The sequence below is a fragment of the Archocentrus centrarchus genome, chromosome 16 (genome assembly GCF_007364275.1).
Source record: "Archocentrus centrarchus isolate MPI-CPG fArcCen1 chromosome 16, fArcCen1, whole genome shotgun sequence".
Classification (NCBI taxonomy): Eukaryota; Metazoa; Chordata; class Actinopteri; order Cichliformes; family Cichlidae; genus Archocentrus; species Archocentrus centrarchus.
Genome location: NC_044361.1, coordinates 26,224,183 through 26,245,701, shown reverse-complemented (window position 1 = coordinate 26,245,701; position 21,519 = coordinate 26,224,183). Strand labels below are relative to the sequence as shown.

The 21,519-nt window shown below is 41.6% G+C and overlaps 2 protein-coding genes across 2 annotated transcripts in view; both read right to left on the bottom strand.

Annotated features, from left to right (window-relative positions):
- Positions 1-33: 33 nt before the first annotated feature.
- Positions 34-13,512, bottom strand: trpv6 (transient receptor potential cation channel, subfamily V, member 6). The gene is made up of 17 exons (XM_030749293.1): positions 13,323-13,512; positions 6,684-6,810; positions 6,487-6,584; positions 6,276-6,398; positions 5,572-5,712; positions 5,268-5,366; positions 4,456-4,631; positions 4,214-4,360; positions 4,026-4,105; positions 3,788-3,917; positions 2,551-2,637; positions 2,371-2,447; positions 2,119-2,284; positions 1,893-1,959; positions 1,535-1,803; positions 1,332-1,438; positions 34-447 (listed from the first exon to the last, which is right to left on the bottom strand). The coding sequence occupies exons 1-17, from the start codon at positions 13,510-13,512 to the stop codon at positions 213-215; spliced, it is 2,319 nt and encodes a 772-aa protein (XP_030605153.1). The 3' UTR covers positions 34-212.
- A 763-nt stretch (positions 13,513-14,275) lies between these two features.
- ephb6 (eph receptor B6) overlaps positions 14,276-21,519 on the bottom strand; it is a 55,312-nt gene continuing 48,068 nt past the window's right edge. The window contains exons 16-18 of the mRNA XM_030750641.1: positions 18,265-18,449; positions 17,997-18,155; positions 14,276-15,733 (exon numbers count right to left, since the gene is read on the bottom strand). Coding sequence (XP_030606501.1) covers positions 15,628-15,733; positions 17,997-18,155; positions 18,265-18,449 — 450 coding nt within the window. The 3' untranslated portion in view covers positions 14,276-15,627. The remainder of the gene's footprint in view (positions 15,734-17,996; positions 18,156-18,264; positions 18,450-21,519) is intronic.

The window sequence follows — 21,519 nt, the reverse complement described above, 5'->3', positions numbered from 1 at the left end:
TGCTAAATATTCTTTTATATTTCTATAAAATAACAGTCTATGGCATAACACTGAGGAAACAATTGCACTATTGACTATATAGAAAAACCAAGATAGTTTGGTCCTTTTTTCCCAAGTTCACTGAAAGTCATCAATGCTTCACATCTGCTTAGTACATACAGGGCTCAAAGTTAATGAAAGGAAGGATCTTCAGGGTTAGGTAGCATGTCTTTCTAAACATATTTAATGTTCTGGTCCTCCTCTGGCTCCTCCTTCTCCATGTCCAAACCTAAAGCGCTGTGGCGAATCACCTCCCACATTTCCCCAGCTTTTTTATTTCTCAGCTTCAAGCTCCCCTTTGCTGTGTCTGAATTCTCCAGTCCCTCCTTCTCCTTCTCATCCTCTTTGGAGAAGGCCTTTATGTAACGTCGCATCTTTTGCATCATGGGGTCATTTCTGTCTTCAACCCTGAAAAGAGGATGTATAAAGAAGTAGTCACACATGTTTCCTAATTTACTTCTGTTACACGGTCGTTTCCAGTTTTTTTTGGAAACCCCCCTCCACCTGTTCTCATCAAGTGAAATAGTTAGTGGAAGGAAGTGCTTATTCACTTACAGTAAGATACAAATTTAATGCACTGCAGCCCCAAGTGATGCTGGTCTTGACTTGTGGCTACAGTGAGAAGCACCATTCTCACTTACTTACCACCAGTCCCCTCTACCTACACATGTATAACATATTGTTACATTAACTGGGACCTATTATGCACATTTCCAGCTCAATATTTTAATTTTTCCACTCTTCTAGAAACGTTTTCTATGACTCCCAGTTCAATCTTTATTAGTCTTTTACCAGGCAGGCCTTAAGTGTCTGACCCCCTTTATACAAAGTTTCTTCTGACTGGCTGGCCTCCAAAAATGGGTGGGGCTTCTGTGCTCCTAACCAGAGCCATATGTCCTGAGTAGAAAGCATTTAGAGTAGTTTGAAGTCCACGCTTTTGGCTTACAGGGCTTATTTTCACATACACGGATCTAATTATTTAAAACCATTCTTCATATGAGCATCCGCCAGTTAGCCTAAAACTAAATAAAAAAGGAATATTTGGCATTTTAAATATAGCCAGGCTATTTGTTTCTCCACGCTAACCTTGATAATACAAAAAAAAGTGAAATTAATCTGACTTTAAGAAAGAAAACAAATATCCATAAACTGTGGCTGCAGTGCAGTTATGTTCCCAGCTCAGCTAAAATCTTTCTCATGAATAATTCTGCTATGTTAGGCAGTTTCTGTGTTTTTTTTTTTCTTCTTTTCTTTCCTTTGTTTCTGTTCATGGTACCACAGTTGTATCTTACCTCAGATACCAGCGCTCATTCAGGCCATAGTTCAGCCCACATACCCCAAGCCGAGGGCAGAGGCGGCGAGGGAGCCTCCTCTCCAGCATCAGCGTTGTGGCCACCACCTGAATAACAATGTTACATCTGTAAGCATGACACAGCAATTCTTAATGCTTGCTTAAGAGGTAACCATGTCTGTGTGTGTAACAACTGTGTGTTACCTGAGTCCTCCAGAGCTCGTCTCTCTCCTGGGCCACCCTCCACTGTGTGTCGCTCATCATGGCGATGAGCAGATTTAGCAGAAGCGTGCAAGAGAAAACAGTGTAGGCGAAGTGCAGCACATGGACGATCGGAGGTACAGGGATGGTTTGGTCAACAGGTAAATCGATGGAGCCCATACTGAGTTCTAATTGGGAAAACAGGGTGACTGGGAAGGAGCGATATGAAGGAAGGGAATCTACTTCCTGAGTCATATACACCATCCACAGGGCTGGGAAGAAGAGAGCAGGAATTTCTCATTTAAAGATTTTCTTATCTCACAAGATTTGTGTTTATTCACATTGCCAAGAATATACTCACAGGTGGAAAAACCCATGATCACAATGAAAGTCAGCCACATAAACTTTGTCAGGTCTCCAAATATAATCTAGGGGGAAATGAGACACACGCTAGCTCAGTCTGAAAACATAAAACCTCAAAAACCAAAACAACAAATGAAAACATATTTGCACAGGTGTGCAAATGGAGCCAACTCGATCAGTCACGAGCTTGTAAAGCAACCAATTCACACCGAGCTGTCCCTTACCTTCTGTATCATGATGACAAAAGGGCCAAGCATTTCGAAACCACGGGCGAAGAACATGACATTACACCAGCCGAGAACCAAACACACCGCCATCACCTCGGCCTCCCTGTACACTCCACACACTCTGAACGCGCACAGCAGAATCACCAAGCAGGCATAGGTGATACTGGTCAAAACAACAGCAGCGACAAGGTTAGACAGAGTTTCCAAACATTATGCTTTGCTTGGGTGCTCAGAAGTCTGTGTACTGACAGGATCACATGGAAAGGGCCTCCCAGTGCTGTCTGGCCAAAGTAGCGCTTTGCTCCAACTCTCAGTATGTCAGGGATCTGTTGGAGTACAGGGTATACATGAGGATGTGTCAGAACAGTTCTGTTAAATATTAAATGTAATGTTAAATATGTGTGAATAAAGCATGATTTATATGTACACCTCCAGCAAAAGTATGGCAACAGCTCCCACAATGCTGATGATCTCTCCTACCAGCCGCAGATTATCACTGTGTGTCACATAACTCTCCTGAGATGGACAAAAGGGAAATAATGTTCATGATTGCTTATGTGGGTGTAAAATTCAAAATTTACACATGCATTCAATTCAGTATGAGCAAATAAGACAAAATAAGTGTCTCCTCCTTCTTGACTTATTTACTTGAAAGCAAACTCTTACATCAAGAACCTAAAAAACACTTCTATGTCACTGAAATCATTTTAAGAAAGAAAACCTCCTGCGGTGTGATGATTGAGGAAGTACTAACTACCAAAGTAGAAGTGACACGCTATAAAAATATTGCCTTCTCAAATTGTGTGGTGGACCCCACTGCAGGTGAGGAGTGAGCCACCAGGGGGAAAAACTAATGGATTACATTTATTTTTTTAAAAATTCTTTTAGTGGCAATTTCCAGCCTTTATTTGAAAGGGCAGTAGGCAAATGGCAAAGAAGGAAAAGAGCAATGGGGAACAACACCCAGGAAAAAAAGTCTGGGGGCAAAGATTAACCCAGGTTCCTGCAGCCTCTCAGCATTTGGGTTACCTTTACAACCAATTGAGCTACAGTGGCACTCATGAACATTTTCTCAAACATCTATTTTAGCTCCGCTGCCACAGGGGCAGAGAAAATCTTTACCACGTCGTACCACGAAACCGATTTATTGATTTAAATAACTTTCCCCCATCCCCCACTGTTTTGGTTACTGTAATGCACTAATTTCCCATCTAAAATATATTTTTTCTTCTTATTTACTGTTAATAATAGATAAAATTAGTGGGGCGTGAATGGTTTTTGGCTTTGAGAAGGGGTCTTTCCAGAACTAAACACCTAATACATACTCATACTTCAGTTATTTGGATCATAATTATGAGTATTAACATCTAAGAGGTGCTTTAATGTTGAGTTGAATCCAAGTTTTGATGCGTGTTGGTTGTTTAATTGATGACTAATTTAATTTTTAATTTTTAAAAAAATATTTGTATTTGCTTTGCAAAATGCTAATCTGAAATATAAATGTGGCTTTAAAATAAATGTGTTGGTGTAAATTTATTTATTTATTTTACTGTAACTGAGCAGCAATATACAGTACATTAAATATTAAATAATCACTCAAAGAACCTGATCAACACAGTATAGTATAAATTGTTAAGATCTATTTATGGTTATAGTTCAAACCCACCGCAAATGTCTTCTGGATCCAGACAGTGCTGCCTGGCAGCGTGTAATTCTCTGGAGGACCCTTTAGGGGGCGAAACACACAACACAGTGTGAATGTCACGATGTACAGGAGATACACCAACAGCAGGAACCTGACAAAAGAAAGGGAGGACAAATACACAGTGTTAAACCACACTAGACATGTGTACACTTCAGATATTTTTACCTCAGATTCAACAAAACAAAACAAAAAACTTTACCTGAAGTAATGTTTCCCATAGAGGTTCCACTTCAGACTCACCAGCTGCTTCACAGGAGTGACCTCCAGTATTCTCCTTGCCTGGAGACCATAAATACATACATAAAAAATGAAAAGATCTCAGAACCTGAACATTTCCGATAACTCTGTGCATTTTCTCTGAGATGCTATCTGTATCTTGTTCTGTACCTCTTTCTGCTGGCTGCTTACAATCACCTCCAGCACTGACATGTTGTCGGCCCATGAGTCGATCTCGGTCAGGTCGTACAGATGAGAGGTCAAAGGGCCCAGACTCCACTGGACAAAACGTCTTTTGTTAACCAGGTGCTGAAATGCCTGAGAGAGACAGAGGGGAGGATAGGATTAGGAATAATCTGTTCCACCTTTCATGTTGGGTTCTCACCATCTGAGTCCTCTAAAGCGCTGCTCACCACCATGTTTCCCTCTTTGGCAGCCAGCTTAAAAGGTGTAAGACCTCGGGAGTTGGGAACCATGTCAAGGGGCACTTGGTGGTCCAGCTCTGCATCACGTGCCATGATCAGGTCAATGGCGTGGCATGCGATGGTCTTGTTGGGCTGCAGAACCAAAATGTGAAGCAATGTGTTGCCTGGATGAGGGTCGTGTAGGCAGGAGGCACACGAAGGGAAGAGAAAGCCATTAATTTTTAATAAAAGGCACATGCTCAGAGTTGCACAGCTGGAATAACCTCCCGAAGAGCCCTGTAAGCCCTCTGTATTGCCCACATGCATTTCCTGGCCACAATTATTAGCAATTAATAATTAGTTTTAAGTTATATTGCCCCAATTCATTGCAACAGTGTCTCCAGTGTAAATTTTACAGTTTTATGCGATTGTAAAATCAATATTATTTAGTTTTTGCCCCCCCCCAAAAAAAACAAACAAACAAAAAAACCCCAAACAGTGTAAATGTTAGTATGTAATTTATACACTGAATAATCAGCTGTTGGTTAGATAAAATAAATGCTGATTTCAGCCTTTCAGTAAATCTTGAGGCTTTTTGTGTTTAGATTACATGACCAATGTCAGAAAGCCGTAATTAGTGGCAGACCCATCAGAGTTGATTTTGCACTTTAGTGGTGAGAATTTCAGACACTGCTGTGATAAACCGAATTAAAATTAAGACCCAAATAATATATATCATATATACTTTGTGGCCTAAGAGGTTACACGCAGTCTCACATTTCCTTGTTATGTAAAATTTTCTCTCACTCAAGGGATCATACCTTTGTAATCCTGGACCCTGGTGCTGGCGCCTGCGTCGATTATGGTGGAGATGATGCTCTCATTGCCAGTACATGCAGCAAAAGACAGGATGTGCTCGCCTGTTGCGTATTTAAAAAAACAAAAACAAAAAGCCATCTGTTTTCACAAAACCATACATTATAATTAATTGGCTATTGCTTTCCTACAAAACAACTTGCTTTAAACATTTATGTTGGGAGGCATTTGGGGTTTTATTGTCTTGTCACCAGCCTTGTAATTGAGGACTGATACATTTTTGACGTAAGCTCACTCATGCTGACTTACCACAGTACAAAAGTCCTTCTCTCCTTTTCCTGAAATACAGACCAGTGACCCGAGGTGTGGCCACATCACCACCACGACTAATCAGATGATGAACCAGGTCGCTGTGCTGATTCATCACAGCGATGTGGAGCGGAGTAACACCTGAGGCGGAGCACAGAGAGAACGTATACATCAGATCACTGTAAACGAACTGATTGTCATTTCATCAGTTTTACATTTGGTGTAAGTGAAGCTTAGATCTAAACTGTGTAGATCTACACTTCATGTACTGCGTTGCTTTATCCACCTCTGTAACTCCTGGCCTCTTAACCCTTTTACTACCACAGGGGTCAAGCCCACCAGTGACCCCTGTGGTAGTAGAAGGGTTAAAGTGGTGGATAAGGCTGTAAATAGGTTATTGTTTGATTGCTGCATGAATGAAATAAATGAAGTAAAAAAAAAAAAAAAAAGTTCAGTGACGGGATTTGACTGAGTAAAAGTAAAAAAAAGTGCTGCTTAATTTGTTGTGTAAAGCTTCTACAAACCAATTTTTTTTTATCCTTTACATCAAAAATCTCAAACTTTGGTAATAAGATGAATTAATTGAGTTGCAAACCAAAAAGCTGACAACCTGAGATCTTTACGCTTACACATAGAATAGGATTCAGCCTGCATGATGCAGGCAACTGTATATAGTTTGTGACTATGTGTTTCTGCATGTCAACCTTGGAAAATTTCAGAGGTCATGGGCTCGTTGATGAGCTCCGGGGCTCCGTCCATCAAAGCCACGGCAGCATCGAGATTATCGTTCATCACAGCGATGTGAAGGGCTGTCTCTCCTAGCGCACCTGAATGAGAAGATTACACCGTCACAGGCCACGGCAAACACACCACAAAGACAACAATGTAAGGTTTAAACTCCTCATTCAGGCGTACCTCTCTCAAAGATATTTGTGGATGCACAGCTTAGTAGCTTCTTGATGCAACCGACGCTGTTGTTTTTAGCCGCATAGAAGAGAGGAATGTCATTTGTGCTGAGGAACAGAAGGAGAGGAATGAGACACCACATATACAGCAATAATTTTAACAAAACTGAATGTACTGGAATGCGGTGTCAGACATGAGGTTATTACTTCTTTGTGTAGAGCAGAAATCTCTCATCCAGCATTTCGTTCCATCCTTTTTTATTCTGAAGGCGAAACTTCAGCTGGCTCCACCAATGGTTGAGCTCCCTCGGAGCAGATCTGGCCATAGTGGAGTCTAAATAGAAAGGTGGGATTTGCTTAATTATTTAGGCCTTGATATTTGTTCATTTTGGTAGTTTTTTTTTTTAATGACCCCCCCCCCCCCCCCCCCCCCAACAAACAAACACACACACACACACACACACACACACACTTTTTTCAGTCTTACCTTTAAGGAATGAAACTGCTGCTCCTCAACCTCTAGTGATACTCAGAGAGACCACTCAGAACTGAGAACAGCACCTTTTTAATGTCCCCGAGGAGAGATGAAATCCGTCTGGCATCCCCATTATATACACATATGTATATCCAGTCATGAGGGAGGAGACATGTGGAGGGACTGCGAATGAATGGGTGGAGTGGGAGGATGTGTGAAGAGCAGACAGGTAAGACAGAGACTGTGACGCAGTAATGAGCAGGTAGACTTTCACCTACTGGTCAGAAGTCCCACAGAAAAAGTTGTACTTTAAGCTTCAGCTCACTGTTGACCTCACTGCACTCTTTTGTCATGCCAAACTGAAATTATGGGCTTGATTCTGTCTCCTTAAAATGAAAGTGACAATGGTCCAGTCCCCAGTTCATGTATATTTCTGCAATCACCAGGCCTGTCTGCATTCCTCTGAATACCACCAGAACCTGCATGACCACTATGAAAATTCAGCAACATCATGACAGACAACCACTTGAACTGTTAAAAGAACCTGTTTAGAACTTGCAAGCATGCTTTTCTATATCTCACTTTAAAGCATGGTGGTTAGGGTTGCATCTTTTTTTCTTTTTTTTTGTTGTTCCATAAATGAACAGATTTCTATGAAAATATGGAGATGATAAAGGATTTTACAGCACACTGCTTCTTGTGCACACAAACACTACACATCTAGCTTGATTCACAGTGATATAACATGTTGAGCACCATCCATGTGTCAACAGGAATGATCACAAATGTGGTAATTACTGGACTACAAAGACTGTAATGATCAGCTGGCATCATGTTCGATGAGGGAATGTCACTTTCCTCTGAAGGCGGAAAACAAAGCTAATGGTGCACGCTGTCCTGTGAAACTGCAATTAATTTAAGAGTTGAAGCATTCAACCAGTAAAAAGCCACAAATTTAATTTACACAGAGCTGATTAATTTACAAACTGCTGAATCAGCAAACCTTTAAATTTCTGGGCACCTTGGTCGTAGTGGACACATATTTTTCTGCACTATTTTTAGGTCGTGACTAAGAGGCTGGTTAGCCGCTGGATAAACTGGATTTAGGAAGACTGTATAGGAGGCCCTGATAATGGTTGCAGATGTGGCCATCATTTAGTATTGTGGAGATAATAGCTGTTTACCAGATGGAGAGCACCATCTTTAAGTGGTGTCATAAAGACTAGTAGTTTTCACACTGTTAACGTCTTTACAAGGAAACAATAATACCATAAAAAAACATGATTTTGTGGTTTGGGTGTGCACTGTTTCTGGACATATATAACAACACTGAGTTAATTTGAGGTGAGACACCAGCAAAACAATTATTACAGACATCTTGTGACAGCTGGCAGATGCTCCTCTTCAGAGTGACTTAATAGCGCTCGATGACCATTATTTAAGTGGCAAACTAAAACAAAACTTAAGTGGGGGGGTGACAAAAACAGTTTAATAATAGAAATTTCCAAATGACCCTTTGGAAATAAGAAAGCGTGCATTTTCAAACTAAAAATATCCAGGAAATATCTTTAGTTTTTGTGAATTTGGCCAAATCTGTCTGCACAACAAGCATCAGAGGAAAATATTTATTGAGACTGATTCTACATAACTGTGGATCAGTTCCCTTCACAAAATTGTTTTGCCTTGAAATACCTATTCTGAATTTCTTTAAATAAATAACCAGAATCTTATAATGATAAAAAATAAACCAAAACAAAAAAGTTATAGCCTTCGTCCTATCAACATATTTAACATGGGGGTCTCTGAGGTCTGCAGGGACCACAGTTGGGAGGATGAGTTACACACCCTCACTCTGAAACATTGGTCCATTTTCCTAACCACTTGTCCAGCTTAGGGTCACAGGGGAGCTGGAGTCTATCCCAGCTGTCATAGGATGAGAGGCTGGGTACACCCTGGACAGGTCTCCAGACCATCACAGAGCTAACTAACACAAACTCACTCATTCTCACCTACAGCCAAGTTAGAACCACTAATTAACCTAACCTTTTTTTTTTTTTTTGGATAACTAAAAAAATTTAAGAATGAAATAAAAATAAAAACAAGAAGAAAAATCTTCACCTCATCTGCCTCACCTGCTTGTTAATCTCTGAACTGAGCCGCATCAAATGCTCATGCAGTGCTTTAAATTAGGATTAAACTGGAATCTGTCATGGATAGGCTGTGTCACTGGCAGGGGTGGACCCAAATGCAGGACGCGTGAGACAGAACTAAACTAAACTAAAGGCAGCTTTAATGCTGAATCTCTTTAACAATGTCCAAAATACAAAACACAAAATCCCAGAATCCAAGGTCAGACATTAAGCCATAATGTGACACACTTGGAAATCAAGAGGTAAGGCGCACACAGTGGACAGGGGAACATAGACGATGACACAACAAGGAACTAGGGAACACCCAGCTGGGGAGGACGACTCACAGGTGGACAGAATTACACAAATGAGACAAAGGGAAGCAAAGCAGGACACAGGAACACAGAGACGTGGGGAAGACAAGAAAAAAGGGAGACCCGAGTGATATACAATAACTATAATTAAAAGCAGAATTCAAAAAACTATAACAAACTAAGAATCTAACTGTAAGGAAAGTGAAAAACACAGCAGAGATACAAACAAAACCAGAACATCACAGAGAAAACACAACACTGGGCAAACGGCCCAGGACCATGACAGTCTCTGTACAGCGGCTTCATTCCCTGCGATATCATCTGGAAAATTCCAGGTCTTGAGGTCATTCTCATATTTCTCTTTGGCACAGCATCAAATATTTTATTTCCATTGTTTACAAAAATATTTTGAGTCTTTATTTATAATACAAAAACTGTAGCGGGGAAGTAGCTGTTCACTCTGCACTTTACAGAAAAATATTTTTGATTTCACTTGCTGGTTGATTTTATACAAAATATAAGATGATCTTTTAAAACATCTGCACAGTAAATTAATTTGTTTTAGCTTAGCTGAGTATAATTTTATTGTAAAATGAATAAAAATGTCCATTAGAGAAGTAAGGTTTGTTTTTAATTATAGTGAATTACTATATTCTTCCTTAAAGTTTTAGAGCATTAAAAACAGGATGAGGGTTTCAATTTTAAAAAATGGGTTTTAACTTTCTTCATTTCTCACTTTCTTTCTCCTCTTTCACTCTTTCATCCATAGTCTAAAAATATTCCAGACTAAGAGTGGGCCAAACAGTACTCAGACCTCCAGTGTGTTCATTAGACCCTGTATGTTCAACTTAATATCAGTCAAAGTTGGTTTATATGAGTTAAATTCAAGATAACTTTAAACACATGAAATTATATTTGGTCAATAGTTCAAATTACTTGCGATGGAAAAGAAAACAGTCCTATATGAATTCTATTATAATGCATTATAAATGTTTTTTGTTTAAAAACAGATCTGTTTTGTTTTATTGGTATAAACAATTAAAATTGCCCTACTTTTTCACCTTGGGTTACAATGCACTGCAGTATGATATACAGTAAAATACAGCACAGTGCCAGCCAATTCACCCTGGCAGACTGACTTGGGGGTTTTTGTGTGCAATTATCATATCAGTTCACATCTCCTCTGATATCAGCAGGACTGGGCCATGTGGGATACCTGCATCTGTTCTCAGAATGCTGCTGAACCCAGCAGATCTGGAACTCTGATTTTACACAAACCTGCTGATCTGTGGAACGTGAAGTACGAGAAGTTCACTTTTAGACACTGTGAAGGTGATATTAGCAGATCAAGGTGAGCCTTCTGCTCAGTGTCGGCGTTACGGACAGGCTGCTTCTGCAGCCATCAGTGAGCAGCACGACTGAGGAGGACACTGAGCGGGTGGGAACCTGGGAAGCACCCCTCACATCTCTGAAGTTTTTCATCAGCATGTGCAGCCACCCACTCGAAAATTGTAAAACAAATGTGTTGATATTTTGCATTCACAGTCAGCTGTTCTAGTGTGTGGAGTTCATTGATGCACTTCTGCAGCAAGAGAAAATGTCTCTCCTGTTTGTCTCTGCAATCTAACAGATATTTTTGCATTTTCATAACTGTGGCCACAGTTCTGTGAGTGTACTCTGTGTGCATGATCGTAATCATGCATAGGATTTGTGGTTTCTTGAATAACAAAATGACTTGATCTTCCCTGTCCAAGTCCCACCAAACAGGGGAACACAAAGCTAAGGGAAACATAGACTATGACACAACAAGGAACAGAGAGGAACTGAGGGTTTAAATACACACAAGGTAATCAGGGAGAGTGGAGACAGCAGGGAACAACAGGTGAACCAAAGGAAACTAATGACACAAAGGAAGCAAAGCTGAACACAAAGGACAGGGAACAAGGGACTGTCAACATTAATCAGGAAGTGACCAAACAAGACACAAACGCAGACTTGACACAACATGAGGACTGGCATACACAAGAGACACAAGGGACATCTATATCAACCTACTGCGTACTTTTTTCTTTCAGTCTAAAATAGGACAAATCTACTGAGCACACAACTGCATCATACCGCTCAGATTTATTGGCAGATACACTCAGTGGCCACTTTATTAGATATAGGCTAGTAGAGAGAATGGACTAACAAGCTAGAGAAAATCCAAAATAAATTCAAACTTAACCAGTTCTTTTTTAAAGTCACTAAAGATGTATGCTGTAAAATCATAATCAGTTCAAAGAAATCATTAAATGACAAAAACTGGGCGCCTGGGTGGCTTAGTGGTGAAACCAGCGACCACATACACATGCCGCAATGCAACGTGACAGATAACTTGTCTCTATAAATGATTCTATGCTTTTTTTTTTCTTGGTCAAAAAGCATGCAAAGTTCTCTCATGCTGTCTGTACTGTTGTTTGACCCCTTTGCAAATGTTAATAAAACTTGTGAAGTCAACCCGGTTGTTTGCAACAAATTTTATTCCAAAGGTGGCAATGCCAGTCCATTAAATCTTGACTAATTTGCCATTACCTTTTTAACATAGTGTAACTTTCTCTCTTAATGTCTTTTCATCCCTTGAAAGGGACCCAAACATGATGTGTTCAACAAGAAAATCTATTTTCATTCATTTCTGTGATATGGGCTGCTTGTTCCACTCTTTGTCACTTCTGTTTTCCTGCTGTGCCAAATTCATTTCAGTCAAAATTTCAAAATCATTATTGTTGTTCAGTAATCTGTTGGTCAGTATTCTCTGTGCCAGTCAGCCCAGAGTCTGTGGTACATCCCTTCTCTCCCCTGTCTCCACCTCAAACAGGTTGTCCATCTCAGCCAGTCTCCTGTCACGACGTGTGGGAGCAGACTGTGTGGAGGTGAGGACTCAAAGAAAAGGTGAGCCTTTATTCCAGCTAAAAGCAAGAGTGAACTAAACAAGGCTGATTACAAAACTAGGGGAAACTAAATAGGAACACTAGGAGCATGAAGAGCATGGAGGCAACAACAGGAATCCGACAACAATAAATGCACAGAGGGACCATGATAGGACCATGACAGTCTCCATTATTACATGTTTCCTCTGCTGCCTCACCAAACCAGAGACTCCAGGACTCCAGCCACTGTCTCCTACCTTGAGCTGAGATTCTGCTCTGTGATGTTGTTTATCTTCAGAATCTAATAGCCAAAAAAAAAAAGCCCAAATACTGAAGTTTTGCATTTTCATAATTTGCAATACATTCAGCACTTTTCTTCCAAATTATCGATACGTTAATTAGATCACTTGTGTATGACTTATGACTTCAGCTTGGAAAGCATGAATGTCATGGCAATTTTGGGCTTTTGTTGATTTTTTTGAACTGTTCTTTTCCCAGTGTGGAATGATGGCACAACATATATTGTTAATGACTTCAAAATACAAGAATTAGAATTAGGCGCACAAGTTTGAATTTATGTTAGATTTTCTATAATGGGGTCAAAAGTATACATACAGGCTCACGTACATACACCCCGACTAATATTTGGTTAAATGTCCCTTGGCCAAATGCATTTGGTAGCCATCAGCAAGCTTCTGATATAATTCTATTGGAATATTTGACTACTCTTTCTGGCAGAATTGGTAGACTTAATTTAAATGGGTTTCCTGGCGCAGACCTGGCTTTTAAGTGTAGTCCACAAATTTTCAATAGGGTTGAAGTCAGGGCTTTGGGAAGGCCTTTCCAGGAGCCTAATGTTAGCTTTGTTAACTTTATCTAGTCCAAAACCAGCTCTGATGTGCGTTGGGGATCATTACCCTGTTGGAACACCCAGTTGTGTCCAAATTTCAACTTGGTGGTTTGAGCTGAAGTTGAAGAATTGAAGGTGGTCCTTCTTCCATCCACTCTGTGCAATGTACCTGTTCCACTGACAGCAAAACAGCCCTCGAGCATGATGCCACCACCATCATGCTTGACAGCTGGTACAGTGTTCTTAAATTTGAAAGCCACACCTTTATTCCTCCAAACATACCTCTTGTCATTGTGACCAACAATCTTTGACTCATTTGACCATAAAACCTTTCTCCAGAAGGCATTTGGCTTGTCCATGTGGCCAACTTCAAATTAGAGTCAAATTTGAAAGTGTCAAGTTTGGAGCAGAGGTTTCTTTCCTAGTCGGCACCTTCTCAGTCCACAGGAATGTAAAACTCGCTTCATCACGGACAGTGATGCTGGTCTTCCAGCAGTTTATAGTTCATTGGAGTCTTGAGCCTTGCTGGTTCCTGGGTTGTTCCTGAACATCCTAACCAATATCTTCTCATCTGAGAGTAACGTTTTGGGTCTTCTTCGAGACCCTGTCAAAGTGGTGACACATTTGAGTAACTTGTACTTATGTACAATTGCTTGAACGGATGATCTCAGAATCTGCGAGAAGTTAATAGTGCTTGGCCTTGTCAAGTTAAAAGACATCGGATGACCTTCAGCACCACTTATTAAAAGATTTAAGTGAATGTATGTATATATTTGAACCTGTATGTACACTTTTGACCCTGTGTAGACTGGAGAAAATCCTAAATAAATTCAAAATTCTGCACACAATTGTTTTAAATTTGACTGTTTCAAAGAAAAAGTTGAGCTATTGTCGTAAACTTGGTGTTGACAGTGGCGGCAGTGGCTGTTCCACAAAAACTTTAATGTTGGCCATAACTCAAAAATGATGTAACCCAGGATGTTCAGTGATAGAAACTGTTATTCAATATAAAAGCAAGTAAAGCACACTTATAAGGACTCATTATGAGAGCTACACCAGCAAAAGAAAATGGAGATTTTTTTTTTTTAAATAAAATCATATTTATTTTACAAATTTGCACAAATACAGAACAGTGGTGAACATTCATACAAGTAGACAACTATAAATGTGTGTAGCCCGACACACTTGTCTCACACTCGCACACACACACACACACACACACACACACACACACACACACACACACACACACACACACACACACACACACACACACACACACTCACACATCATGTACAGCATGTACACAATAATGCAGCTTCATATACAGCACACAGACATACGGGTATGTACCTACAAAGCATTTTGCTTCCTTCCTTCAAGTTTAAATCAGATCAGATTTTGTCCATCTTGCCCATTTCACACATTCACAATGCTTCAGTGACTCAGTGTCTTTACTCTAGCAATCAAACAAAAGAGGTGAAGTGTGAAATGTACACATAAAGGTGGGTGCTGATAGCTTCTGTTTCCATCGCAGACAGATGCTTGTGTTTGCAGCTGAGGTGAAGTTTGTAAAGTGTTTTCGAGTAAGTGAGCTCTGCTGTCACTGACAGGCCCTACAGTGAGAGTGAGTTGCACAAACTGGGCAGCTCTTGGACCCTAAAGGGGGGATGGGTAAAAGAAAAAAGATGGCTTACATTTATTAAAAGCCTGTTTTTGTTTAAGTTTGATTTTTTCAAATTTTATGGCAGTGATTGGTATTTAACCTTAGGACTTGCAGTACTGCCTTTGGATTGGTGGTTTATATATAACACTGAACAAACTATACATTTTTTGGACAGCTAACGGTAACACCTCATTAGGTGATTCATTGGCTGCTAGGTAACACAGTTTTTTAAGCATTTGGCATTTAAAGGAGAGAGGAAGTGATACAGCTTTACAAATAACTAAAAAGAAAAAAAAAGGCTTTGATTGTCTTCACGCAATTCTTTGTGAGGAGAGATCTCCCGCAATACTTTAACAAAAAATACTTGCATGGTTTTATTGAGCATAGGGGAAATGGAAGTATTTCAGGTATTTCAGGAAGGGTGAGTAGTGAAGGAGAGAGCGAGAGATTGGACTGCAAACAGGTAGGAGAGAAGAAGGCAGACAACAATAAAGTGAAATCTAGTGAAAAACATGGAGGAATCTTGAAAATCCTCCTCGTCAGCAATTTTCTGGCCTCACTTGTGTTGGACTGCAGCTCCCGTACTGTATCTCTCTTCTGTTAGTCTTCTCAAGTGACTGGCTGAGAAAGTCCAAGCCTTTTCTCACTTCTTCTGGTTGTAGTGTCAGGTTTATCAGACTAGACACAGTGGCACTATTAGCTAAAATGTGCGTCCATCAAAATAAAGTGTTGTGGGAACCGGATGCAACAAGCAGAGGAATGTGAAAAACATAAAAATCCACGGCACAGCTAGTATTGCTGGTAGATTTCAGACCTCCACCTGCCCCTGTGTTAGATGAGCCCTGAGCTGCTGGGCTGCGTTGACAATCTTCCTCTGGTGTCCCAACAGGTTCACACCAAGATTCTGGACGTCTCTGAAGAAGAGTTCACGTAACAACGATATTAATTTCTTAACAAAATGATGCTATGTTGTGGCAGTTGCTGCTTTGATGCATGAGTAAAAGCAACACAAAATTAACTTGGTCATTTTCTTATATATAAACCAGTGTGGTTTGTGACAACAGAGTCTAACTCATCACATACTGATCCCTCTGGAATCTCATCTTGTTGCATTTTAATGCAAAGGGTCCCCCCTTTGTGTTGTCTTCCAATGTGAGGAAGAACAACCCACAAAGGTGTGCATTAGGAAGTAGGTGCTTTAACAGACAGGAGTTCGAGTCCTGCTTTTACACTTTTCCCTTGGTGTTTGGTTAGAGTTAGGCACTGAAACGACATAATTAGGTTTAGCTTTTTCTCTTCAGCTCTCAGCGGAGACGGTCACACTTTTCTTCTCTCCCCAGCCCTTCCTTTTTCCCCTGCTTTGCTGCTTGCTGCTTTAGAGCCTCTCTTCACACAACTTCTGAACTGGAATTTATAATTATGGATCTGGTCAGCTGGTCTCTCAACGCCATTGTTTTGATCAAATTTTCACCATGAGGAGATTGGGGGAAGGAGAACCCTATTCCCTCTTATCAATTGACATTCCAGCTGGCTACATTATGGATTCCTGTGTGGTGTGGAAGATGACGTGCCTGGCCGTATTGTCAATGGAATACACACACATTTGGCTTATTGACACTGGGGTTTCTCCGAATTGGACCGGGAGATACCTGGTTTGTCGTTGCAATTCAGGAAGTCTAGGCAGCTGTCTGGCCTTGGTAAGGCTGCTTATGACGGGAACGCGGGAAGGGTACAGACTCAAACTCAGACTCTATATATCTGGAGCTGATTCTGAGGGGTAAGATCTTGGAGATGTACGTATCTGTTTCTGCAAAGGAACGAACCAAGAAGATTCGGATGAATTGGATTTTTCGCCACAGAGAGGTGCCAGTAAGACTGAAGGCTGTCAACAATTTAATCAGTACAGTCTGTACCAAAACAAGTCATAGAATCAGGAATTTGACTCCCTGGTGGCCTTGGACTGCTGCTTATCAAATTGTCTCCAGGATGTTTGTAAACAGATGCTCTACGCCCCCGCCGTCCTGTCTTCTTCTGACCTGTGTTGGACTGATCTACATCAGTGAACTCTACATCTTATCAGAACTGTTAGCTGAGGAGGGAGTTTGAGTCAGCCCCACAGAAGCCCGACCACCCCCCCACCCCCTCACCTCCGCTGGCTCCCCTGTCCATCCCTCCCCACCCTAGTGCTCCCATGCTATATGTTTCTGCTCTGTCGCAGAGGTTTTTGTAACCTTATACTGTGTATGTGAGTATGTATACAAAGTATGAGATGATTTTTTTCCTCACTCATCCCTATATGTTTTCACTATTGTTTCTGTCTTTTTAATGGCAGCGCCTCCAGAAGGGGGGCAGCATGGCCACAGTTCACCTATCTCCCCATGTTTGTTCTGTTTGTCTTCTTGGATGGGTGTTCTGTTAACTGTAATTTCCCCATTGTGGGATCAATAAAGTATCATCAGTACAAGCAATTTGGCTCCAATTCAGTTCTTAAAACATTCATGCAAAGGTAACATTCCAATCCACAGGATCCTCTTGAGGGTTAATGGCACTTTATTCAACTTTTATTTAACCATGTTAGGATGGCCCACACCTTTTTTTTTTTTTAAGTATCCCATAAAACTCATTTATATTCAGTGGCTTTCAACCCAGAGTGAGACTTACTGTATAGGTATTTTGGCTATTGGTGTGTGTGGGCATTTGTGTATTTCATTATGTAACCCTGCTTTTTGATGCACAGCAGTTTTGTCAGATTTGTTGTTTTAAATAAACTTTATGAATGAGATTGCATTGGATTGAAACCAGGAAGTGAAAATTTTGAGGTTAATAAGATGCCTGGTCCAAGACATACAAGCGTAATCTAGCATGTTTTAAGATGATGGGAGAAATGAGAAAGGAATACTCAGTGAGTTACAATGTGACACCTACAGGTCCAGACAGAGTACCAGTATGTGACAGCTTGACTTGAGGTTTCATGCATTAAAGGTGGTTTTAAAGCCACTGGCCTGCACATCCTGGATATCTGGTGAGCATACTAGATGATATTCATAATATAACTAAAATGTAGTTATCATCTTAAAGTAAAAATGCCTGTTTCAAAATGCTTTATATACTTCTGAAAACAAAACAAAACAAAACACAAAAATCCAGTGAATTAAGTTTGTGACCATCCATACTCACTCCATTGTAAGTTTGCTGACTCTGTCTAACGTGTCTAGTTGCGCTCGATCAAACTCATCCTGATACCTGTCCATCCTCAGTGCTTTCAGCCAATCACTCACTGTCGTCACTGACGATAAGTCTGTGGGAGTGGGGCTGAGCAGCGGCTGGGAGCAGCTTCTGTAAATGTCAAAACGAGAGCACGAGAATCCATAACTGAGCAGATTGCGCATCACCTGCTGCCTTGGATATGCTTTGCAGGAGTGCATGCCAGAAACTGCCATCTCACCGAGTTGGCTCAGCCTTGAGGGACGCAGGGTGCCTGATGAGCCGATCCAGAGAGGACAGAACTGAGTCGAAACCTGGCCGATCAGCTCGATCGGCCTGCCAGCACTGAAGCATTAGAGAGTGAAGAGCAGGGGGGCAGTTGTGGGGGGCCGGGAGACGGTACTGATCTGCTACTGCCTTCATCACCTGCAGACATAGAGGGGAGGGCATCAGACAGAAGTAGGCCAGATGGAGTCTTGTATTATTAGCCTCCATAAAAGGTCACTGATAACTCAGAGCTTGCAAGAATGACTAAGAGAAAATTATGCAAATTTCAGTGGTTTGGCATTTTGTCACCATTTAAATATGCCTGTTGTGTAACACGAGGAGGGGGAGGGAAGTGCATGTAAGCACTGGTGGTCCACATTTATGTAATAATACCTTCATTATTTTAAAGTACACAAATATTGTACATTTAACATGTAATATGAAGGCTGTTTTAATAGTATGGTAATAGAATATGTAGCACCCCACCGCTTTATATTGTGTTCTGACCGGGAACCCCAGGATTGACCAAACTAGGTGGGGTGTGGGTCCGATGCAAAGTGGATACCACGAAGGTTCACTTGTGGACAATGATGTGATGACTATTAAGAAACTTAAATCACACACTATTTAAAATAACACTGACTCAGATGACTCTTTAACTCCAAAACTGAACATTTACATTTAAAACCACACTTTTAAATGCAAAATGTAAGACACAAATGAAACACTAAAACACTTGTATTCTTATAATACCAGTAAAAATATTGAACTCAACCTTAGCTTTTCCCAATCAGTCCGAATGGATTAGGCTTATAAGGGTTAATTCTGACTACTCCGTCATTCAAATATACACAGTCACTTAACAGTACTCATACATGGGCCCCACACACACGCTCGCATTCACACAAACGTTGCAGGCCTGATTGATGCGTGCTGCAGCACAGTGGCGAAACTCCTCTTCACTCACCGATAGCTGCACCAGAAACGTCTGACTTACAGTTCCGCGTTGCGAACCAGCTCACCCTCTCGTCCCCTCCGGACGACAGTCAACCAGTTCTCGTCTGCAGTCTGTTTCCGCTCACCACTCGCCACCGACAGGGCAAAGAAGATGGCGCTCGTCACCGCGACGAGCTCCTGCTAGCCGTTAGCTGCTAGCCGCCGATGCTGATGCCTCGCTCTGAATCACCGTCGTCTGCGGCTGCACAGCTGTCGGGCAGGCGGTTTCCCAACGCCTCCTACTAACAGTCACTGGATAGTATTTACTAGTCAGTTCTCTTTTGTTAGTTTATCGTGTGCTAGCGCGCTCCGAGCCAACACTGCTGCGTCCGTTCTCCGTTTCTCTCTCTTCTCCTCTCCTTCCTCTCTCACACACCCAGCCAAATACAACAGGTAGACATGCACAGACCACCTTCACTGACCACTCAGAAAATACGAACTAAGAGTGTTAGCTCTGTTACATTCAGCAACTTTGTAAGAAAACATTATATTTACATAACATTATTCCTCTTCCATTACACAATACACATTATATGCAAAGTACATTACACTCCTGTTAACTTTGCTTTTATGACCAAAGGAATTAAGCTTATTTAATCCCCATTTTTCCATCCGGGCTACACCCTCCCCCTTCTAGAATGTTTTGATGTCCCCATCAAACCAACAGCTTAGCTAATTTGAATCTCCATGCACTGTCTAGTGAGATTCAATTTAACGCAGGAAGGGCATAAGGCCATAGGGTGACACCAGAGGGTCTGGCAGGGGTGGCATCGTGAATCTCTGTACGTGCCGCTTCCAACCAGCACTCCCTGGCTCAATACAGTTAAGGGCTGATCAGATGGTCTTCCCAGTTCATCATAACTCAGTCTGACAACTGGCTTCTTGACTCTCTTTGTGCGTTCCGTTGGAGGGTCCCTGTCTTCCAGTAGCACCTCCCTCTCCACTGCTACTGCCTCTAAGTCAGTAACTGTACCTTCCTCAGAGTTGTGAAGCAGATTTGGGGAGTCGAGAGCTTCTGGAGTTGAGTCACCCTCCTCCAGTTCAGGGGATGAAACTTCTAGAGGAACTACGCTTGGGGCTTGACCTTGGCCTCGGTCTCTCAACAACGGACCTGGTCGTGTCAGAAGTTTCTCACAGTCCATATGTAATGATCGTGATGGGCCTGCATATTCACATTCAGACTCTGATGAGAACATGGCATCTTCCTGATCTACAGTTTGTTTGGTCGCTGCGAGTCTCCTTTGGGATCTTGTGACCGGTGTCTGAAATGATTCGGGCTCAGTGTCGTTTGGCAGTCTCACTAGATAGCCAATCGGTAGTAAGTGGTTGCGGTGTACTGTCTTTTCTACCCCCAGTCCCTTCTCAGGTTTTACTCTGTAGACTGGTAGGTTGGGAAATTTCTCCACCACGACATATGGTGTAGGTCGCCACTTACTTTTCAACTTGTGTTTGCCGGTAACACCCAAGTTTCTCAGTAGTACTCGGTCTCCTTTTCCCAGAGTCTGCTCTTTCACATGTTTATCATGAGCTTTCTTGTTTCTCTGATGACTCTTGTCAGATGCTTGTGTTGCGAGGTGGTATGCTTGACGCAGATCAGCTTTCAGCTTAGCCACGTACTTGTGATGTGACAAACTCTTTTGATCCTCATCCAGTGCATCAAAACAGATGTCCACAGGTAGACGCGCCTCCCTGCCAAACATGAGCAGGTAGGGCGAGTACCCTGTTGCTTCGTTTTGAGTGCAATTGTAAGCATGCACCAAATGACTGAGACTCTGACTCCATTTCTGCTTTTGCTTCGGATCTAGGGTTCCGAGCATAGACAGCAGCGTACGGTTAAATCTCTCTGGTTGTGGATCTCCTTGAGGATGGTAGGGCGTTGTCCTAGACTTCCGAATCCCGAACATTTTGAGAAGATCTTGGATGAGTTTGCTCTCAAAATCCCGACCTTGATCAGAATGTATCCGTGCCGGAAGTCCATAGTGCACAAAGTATTTCTCACAGAGAATCTTGGCAACTGTGGACGCCCGTTGATCTTTGGCCGGAAAAGCTTGGGCATATCTGGTAAAATGATCGGTTACTACAAGGATGTTGGCATACCCCTGGGAATCTGGTTCCAAGGACAGAAAGTCTATGCATACCAGATCAAGTGGTCCGCTACTGGTAATCTGGTTTAATGGTGCAGCTCTTTGGGGCTGAGCTTTACGCGTGATACATCTACCACAGTTTCTTATGT